The 7785-nt window shown below is 48.2% G+C and overlaps 1 protein-coding gene across 3 annotated transcripts; it reads left to right on the plus strand.

The window, feature by feature from the left end:
- Positions 1-721: 721 nt before the first annotated feature.
- creb3l3a (cAMP responsive element binding protein 3-like 3a) lies at positions 722-6509 on the plus strand. Of its 3 annotated transcripts, none has more exons than XM_069186143.1 (10): positions 722-798; positions 1800-1913; positions 2263-2536; positions 2728-2879; positions 3239-3349; positions 3497-3603; positions 4223-4291; positions 4386-4470; positions 4589-4685; positions 5123-6509. In XM_069186143.1, exons 2-10 carry the CDS (start codon positions 1812-1814, stop codon positions 5452-5454), a joined length of 1329 nt encoding a protein of 442 aa, XP_069042244.1. In that variant the 5' UTR covers positions 722-798; positions 1800-1811; the 3' UTR covers positions 5455-6509. The 3 variants fall into 3 exon arrangements, with proteins under 3 accessions (XP_069042244.1, XP_069042243.1, XP_015220891.2); XM_069186142.1 differs by having other exon boundaries at positions 739-898; positions 1758-1913; XM_015365405.2 differs by having other exon boundaries at positions 739-898.
- Positions 6510-7785: the final 1276 nt, after the last annotated feature.

Raw genomic sequence — 7785 nt, forward strand, 5'->3', positions numbered from 1 at the left:
TTTTTGCTCTTGTCCTGATGATGCACAAAAAAAACCCAAGAGGACACAAGGGGTAACTATAGGAAAACGGCATTTAAAACTGAGCGCAGGAGACAGTCCTTTACACAGAGGGTTGTGGGAGTCTGGAACAAGCTGCTCAAGCTGATACCCTGGCTTCTTTCACCTGAGATCCTTGGATTAATTAGGTAAACCAGCGGTTCTAATAGTATCATCTGTCCTTGTTACTTTTATTCCATTGTTACAATTCACTATGCTCACCATGAACAGCCCAACAACTCCAATATTCCTTGGAGTTCCCCTCTCTATTTGTCTTAGAACTGTTCACCCCCCATCGTATATGTTTGTTGTGTAATTACACAGCTTAATATGTGTTTGTGCAACTGCTGATAGTGAGAGTTCACAGTGCTGTCTGCGGAAGGGATGATTCTCCTTATAAAGTGATGGTGTTTTTTTATTTACTGAAACTGTGTGAAAGGTCACAGGTGCCCCCCTTCTTCCTCTCTACCTCATATCCACCGGTTGGTTTTTTCTGGGAAGGATGCACTTCGGACCTTAGTAATTACAGCCAGCCTGGGAAGGGGGAGGGGCCTAAACCGATGTCAACCCTTCTGTGCCACCTCAGTGGTCCAGGATGCTCTGTCTGTCAAGGAGTGTTGCTAGGGAGTGACCAATCAGAGACCGAGTGTCTGACAGTCTCTTAATGACATGCCCAGTGCTGTGTTGGAGTTTAAACTTTGTCCTACAGGTGAGCTGAGAGAGAAAACGCAACAACATCCAGAACAGCTCCAAAACATACAGGTGAAAGAACTAACCTCACAGCTATTGAATTGTTTTTAATTGAAAGTTCCTTAGCCAGTGTCAAGCAAGGACTGGACAAATGACGCTGGAAGCAGAAAAGGTAAAACTTTTGTCAACTTTTTAGCACTTCCTCTAAACAGCTTTGGTTGTTTTGCACTTTTTCTGTCTTCTCTGAATGTCAGTGTAGCAGAGCAATCCTGCCTCCCAGTCCAAAGTTCGGGACACTGAGTGTCGAGATTTACTCCCTGACTGTGCATTGGTGCATGTATTTATATTTGCGTATCTGAGTTTTAGAAATAAAAAGACACATGACAATACAGCAAAGCTCTCTCAGTGCAGTGTTAATGTACTGGAGTGTCCAGTCAGTGTGTGTGTATTAACCCCTCTCTCTCAGTGCAGTGTTCATGTACTGGAGTGTCCAGTCAGTGTGTCTGTATTAACCCCCCTCTCTCTCAGTTCAGTGTTCATGTACTGGAGTGTCCAGTCAGTGTGTTTGTATTAACCCCCTCTCTCTCAGTGCAGTGTTCATGTACTGGAGTGTCCAGTCAGTGTGTCTGTATTAACCCCTCTCTCTCTCAGTGCAGTGTTAATGTACTGGTGTTTCCAGTCAGTGTGTCTGTATTAACCCCTCTCTCTCTTAGTGCAGTGTTAATGTACTGGAGTGTCCAGTCAGTCAGTGTGTCTGTATTAGCCCCTCTCTCTCAGTGCAGTGTTAATGTACTGGAGTTTCCAGTCAGTGTGTCTGTATTAACTCCTCTCTCTCAGTGCAGTGTTAATGTACTGGAGTGTCCAGTCAGTCAGTGTGTCTGTATTAGCCCCTCTCTCTCAGTGCAGTGTTCATGTACTGGAGTGTCCAGTCAGTGTGTCTGTATTAACCCCTCTCTCTCTCAGTGCAGTGTTAATGGACCATAGAGTCCAGTCAGTCAATGTGTCTGTATGACCCTTCTGTCCCTCTGCAGTCTTGATGTATTAAGTGTGCCGGTATTACCCGTCTCACTCAGGCTTATGATGGGATGGAGCTGTTGGACCTGCTCTTCGATCAGAATGATGGGATTTTGCGTCATGAGGGCTTTGGGCAACACAACTGCCCAAGCTGGCCAACTACAGAGCACAGTGTGAGTGACTTCACTACTGTTCAGTCCATGTGCACGGTCCAGTCTCTCTCAACGTCTCCCATCTCTCTGTGTCTCTTACAGCTCTGTATCCTTACAGCTTCCATTTACCACTGACCTTGTGCCTCTACATCTGTTCACACTTCTTTATTTACATCCCCTCTTTACTAGACAGTACAGTGGTTTGATTTCCTTTAATTTTACAACTTCCTGCAAAAACTATCACACATAAGAAAATGTCATCTGGAATACCGTGACTTCTTCACGAGGACTATGGGCAGTTCCAGGACCTTGTTGGACCTCCCAGACTTTAAAGAGCTCCCTGCCGCCCTGCCTTTGTGTCTGTGTGCAGTTGCTGAGCCCTGCGGAGGGGAGCGACGAGTTTCTCAGTGCTCTGCTCGGCGGCAGTGACTCCGTCTCTGGCTCCCCCCTGTGGTCGCCGGCTGCCAGTGACAGCGGGATCAGCGAGGACCCGCAGTCTGACCAGTTGGACAGCCCCCCGCCGTGCCGACCCCCAGACAGCCCCCACCTCAAGCCCCCCTACCCGCCTGTGGCCCCAACATCTCAACACCCCCCCCCAGCCCTGCCGCTGGACTCCCAGGAGCCTGACGTCTCCATTGACCTCGGTAAGACAGCGCTGGAGCCCGTTCGTTTGCCTGAGTGCAACCTTTGGAAACGTTTTGCTAATTGTTATTTCCTTGGCAACACTGTAACTCATCAGACACGCCGATCAAGCTCTTTCAGTCTGAGTAACTGTAGGAGCCCCTGAGCTGGGGGAACAGTGTGCAGTCTCTAACCACAGAATGTGTTACCACAGGGGGCTGGGAGTCAGGGTTTTTCGTGGAGAGACCCTCCAACGGCTCCCACCTGGGTGAGGACCAGAAAGCCCACGGCGTCCAGAGAATTCAGATGTTATCCAGTTTCCCACTGACCGTCAAGGACCTGCTGCTGTCCAGCAGCTCTGAGCCGGTGAGGGTGCCCTGTTATTGGATCTGGAGGCAGAATTTGCATCATATTTTACTCTGGGCGGGACATGAGAATGGGGTGAGGCAGTCAGTGGGGTGTGCAGGTTGTGGGTGGGAGAAGCCGAGTCACTCTGGTGTCACAGACGTGGGTGAGGGCAGCACTGAGAGATATGGAGGGTCAGGACTTCGGAGCTGCGCCTGCTACAAGTGTCCCATTCTCGTGTGTTTCTCTCTCTCCGCCAGCACATAACTCAACTCACTCTTGATTCGCACAGTATTTACTCTCATCCCTCTCTCCCCTCACTTTTTCCATCTTGCTCTCTCCCAATCCGATCCCTCCCTCCCCACTCCTCTCCTTCCCAGCCCCAGCAGCAATCCCAGCAGCCCTTCCAGGAGCTGGTCCTCAACGAGGACGAGAAGAAGCTGCTGGCCAAGGAGGGCGTGAGTCTGCCCAGCCAGCTGCCTCTGACCAAGGTACTGAACACAGTGATGCATGCTGGGACAGGGGCGTTGGCCCACACTGCCCTGTGTGTAGCGCTCCACCTGCTGTGCACCATTCCCGGCTGATCCCGCCTGTACTGATCTCTCTTCCCCCCACTCCTGCCCCCCTCTCTGGCTCAGTATGAAGAGCGCATCCTGAAGAAGATTCGGAGGAAGATCCGAAACAAGCAGTCTGCCCAGGAGAGCCGAAAGAAAAAGAAGGAATACATTGATGGCTTGGAGAGCAGGTGCAGGCAGACCGACAGTGAGACAGACAGGTTCACAGAGACAGACTAACAGACACACAGACCGACAGTGAGACAGACAGGTTCACAGAGAGACAGACTAACAGACACACAGACTGAGAGACAGACAGGTTCACAGAGAGACAGACTAACAGACACACAGACTGAGAGACAGACAGGTTCACAGAGACAGACTAACAGACACACAGACTGAGAGCCAGACAGGTACACAGAGAGCCAGACAGGTTCACAGAGAGAGACTAACTGACACACAGACTGAGAGCCAGACAGGTTCACAGAGAATCTAACAGTTTCACAAACAGATTGCCAGAGATCAATATTCACAGAGTTAGACAGGATCACAGGGAGATGGGCATAAAGATGGAGAGACAGACTGCCAGAGAGAGAGGTTAAAAAGAGACAGGGCTCAGGCAAAGTCAAGAAAGAGACCTGTAAGTTTCAGGATAGTCTGAGAGCTTTGCTGACTACAGAAGCATCTTAAGTGGGAATTCTCTCCCCTTCCCCTGAGTGGCATAAAATTAAAATGCAGTACAATCCAATTAAAATCAGATTAGGGTAATGAAGGTAATTAATACCTGCTTTCATCTGTTATTTTATGCAGGATGGCAGCTTGCAGTGCCCAGAACCAGGAGCTACAGAGGAAAGTGTTTCAACTGGAGAAACGCAACTCGTAAGACAACTTCATGAGACATGTCACAGGAAATGACGTTATCTCGTCTCTGCAGAAAACTGGGGCACTTACCAGCTTGCTCTCCCTCTCTCAGGTCTCTGATGGAGCAGTTGCGCAGACTGCAGACACTGGTTATGAGCAGCTCCAACAAGACGGCCCAGACTGGCACTTGCATTATGGTGAGACACAGACACTGAGCCCTTTTCCTCCCCATGTTCCTGTAAAAATAGAAGGTGAATAAACATATCCCTGTGTTTCTTTCCCTACCTGTCTTCCTTGCTCCTCCCCTCTGTCCAGGTGCTCCTGCTGTCTTTCTCCCTCATCCTGTTCCCCTGCCTGCGCCCCTTCTCCAGCAGCACCGTGAGCCAGGAGGGAGACTTCAGCCCCGTGAGAGGTCAGCCTGCCACTCCCTGTCATGCCTGGCCCAGTTGACACCTCTGAGTGCTGTTGCGTGTCCATACCACAGGAATCAGTATGGCACAAACTGATGCTGATTAACACTGCAGAGATTCACATTACCGCAGATCAGTACAGCAATATTCTGCCTCGATGAATAATGTAAAAACCAATAGCATTAACATTTCAATAGTTCTGCTGCACATTAATACTGGAAGATCAGGATAACAGAAGCAATAACGGACTGCCTGCTGCATGGTGCTATTTGAGAATATGATTCTGGACTGAAATAAATAAAATACTCTCCGCAGGGAATGCAGATAACCCTCCCGAGACCCTGTGCGAATCCCGATAGTTCCTCATTATTCACTCTTTCTCTGTCCCCTAACCTTCGATATTTCTCGGTCTCATGTCGCCCTCTGTTGCCCCCTGCAGTTCAGTCACGGTCACTGCACAACGTGGAGTCCTCTCGGGTGTCCCACGCCGTAGCTCATGACCGCGCCCATTCCGCGCCAGAGCCGGGCGGAGCAGCTCCCGGGCCCTCAGGGGAGGAGGAGGGGAAGATGATGCCACCGTTCGGCAAGCTGAGCCAGGGGAGTGGTCTCCCTTTCGCTGACTTTGCCTCCACCCACATCAACCACACCCATGACGTGGAGGAGCGCGGCCATCACCAGGGCGACCCCATCACGGGCCACGTTGCCACGGTGAGCTGGACTGAGCATCATGGGGGAAAGACGCCCCTCCCTAATCACGCCGATGAGATGTGAGGAGACGAGAGAGCACCTCCTCACATCTCATTTATAAATACACTGATGTTGCTTTTGTGTTGTTAATATTATTTTTTATCTGCTAAGCTTCTTGTATTTTATTATTTTTTTTTATAAATATCTGTTAAAGCTGCAGCGAGATATCATCCCGGTGCCCGTTTCAATGAAAATCTTCAAAGTAAATCCAAGTATTTGATCTGACGAGCAACCAATTAGAATTGTCATGTTAACATTGTTTGCATCTAGGTGTCAAGCAGAAAATCAGCCTGTAAATGAAAGGAAGTAGCTGAACGCAGGAAGAAAGGATGAATTTTCTTCATGCTATGAAAAATGCTGATCTTGCTCTTCGAGAGTTTGCGAGCAGAGCATATTTCAAAGTGGAAGTTGCTTAGTGCTGGCCTTGAATGAACTTGTGCCTGTTGATGTGGAGCATTCACACAGGGTCTGATGAGGAGGAGAGGCAGAGAGGGTGGCTGGAGGGAGTGAGAGAAAAGGAGCTCCTTTTTGTCAAACACAGTCAACGTGTGGCATCTCTTCTCAACAGGTCAAAATCCCGTCCTTCGCTGTCCAGCTCTGCTTTTTTGTGAATTCAAATTTAAAACACACCAATGAATGCATGTGTTAGTTAGACAGGTTTAGTCCGTTTACAATAATACTACACACTCGTAACAAAAACACACAAACAATCAGATACAAGTAAATGAATATGTGCCAGTTAATTCAGTTAAACACAACACTGTCATTTCCTACAGAATGATGGGAGTTAATTACTGTAGTTTAATTAAGTTTGGGCCAATATGGTGACTCAGGTGCAAGAGTGCCTTAACAGCTGACAGCTTCTCTTTCTCCTGTGAACTCCAGGTTCAATGTTAATGACACCTGTATGAGATTGTGGGTATGTGGTGTTGGTAGGGAACAAAGGTTTCCACTGTTTAAATATTTAAAAGTTGTTTTTTTTAAATACCCTTTTCTTCATCCTATAGAATTTAAGTGTCCTGTACTTATTTTTTTTTAAATTGTGAAAACAAAAATAAAAAAAAACAACATCAAAGTTTCTTTTTACGTCTGGTGCTGTTTGAGAATTAGGATTGTGAACGATGGGTAATGAAGTGCTTTGACAAAAGGAGTCTGCTGATGTCTCTTGCTGTCTCTCCTATGCTATTGGCCTTAAGTACGGAGTGTGGTGAGTCCACTGGTGCGAGAGATCCACAACGTGACCATCTGGGCAACAGGCCTCACACGATTTTGGACGACAAGACCAACAGTCTGCTGGGCAACAGTGCCCACAATGTGCTGGACATCAGGACCACCAATGTGCTGGACATCAGTGCTCACAATGTGCTGGACAACAGGACCACCAATATGCTGGACATCAGGACTGCCAATGTACTGGACATGAGTGCCCACAATGGGCGTGGCAGTGCGGTGGCTCTGTGGCTCTGCTGATAAGGCTCTGCGCCTGTGGCTGGAAGGTTTCTGGTTCTTATCCCGTGGCTGGCAGAGGAATCAGTGTGAACTGAGCATTCAGCTATAGCTGCCACTCTGCCTGTGATCAGCGCACAAGGACCAGTCATTAATCATCCTTCCGCCTGGCCAGTAACTGCTGGCTTTAATCTGCGGAGGCACGGGGCTCTTTGATTCGAGAAGTCCCTGGGGCTCCCAGAGACTGCAGCTCTCGAATTCAATTCTCAGATCACTAAAAGAAGGAGAGAGGCTGTCAAGTAGAGAAGCCGTTCTGATTTTCTTTTTGATCTGTGAATTGTTTTTCTCTGATGGACAAATCTGACCCAGATAAACAGGCAGTGTTGTATCCACTCTCTTCAACCTCTGATCTCCAAGCGGTTTTTCGTTCTTTCCATCGTTTTTTGACAAAGTTCAGTAAAAGTTTTAAACAGGCCTTCCCACTGCCGCTTTCACTATATTCCCCAGCTGAGCTGTCTGAGCTGCTGAGCTGCTGAGCTGCGAAGCTCCAATTACTGTATTAAAACGTAATTGCATTAACAGAGTCTTTAATTAGACCACTCTAAACTATTGCAGCTCTGGAACTATTTCAGATTTCCAGGTACTGGTCTGGACTTGCCGACCAGTTGGACAACTGGCAGAGCACTAGCAGGGAGTGGATGGGTACAGTCTAGCCAGTGGCATCAGTGACTGTTTGATCTTGTGAGTTCTCACTGCTGATAGTGACAAACAGCAAAAATAGCACACATAAGCCGCTTGGCTCTTTAAAAAACAAAATGGGGCAGATCTGGAAACCGTTTTCTTCACAAATAATCCCATAGTGGTCAAGAGATGCCATTCACAGGTGACCTCAATCTGATGTGAGAGGCA

This window comes from Lepisosteus oculatus, chromosome 29 (assembly GCF_040954835.1).
Source record: "Lepisosteus oculatus isolate fLepOcu1 chromosome 29, fLepOcu1.hap2, whole genome shotgun sequence".
NCBI lineage: Eukaryota > Metazoa > Chordata > Actinopteri > Semionotiformes > Lepisosteidae > Lepisosteus > Lepisosteus oculatus.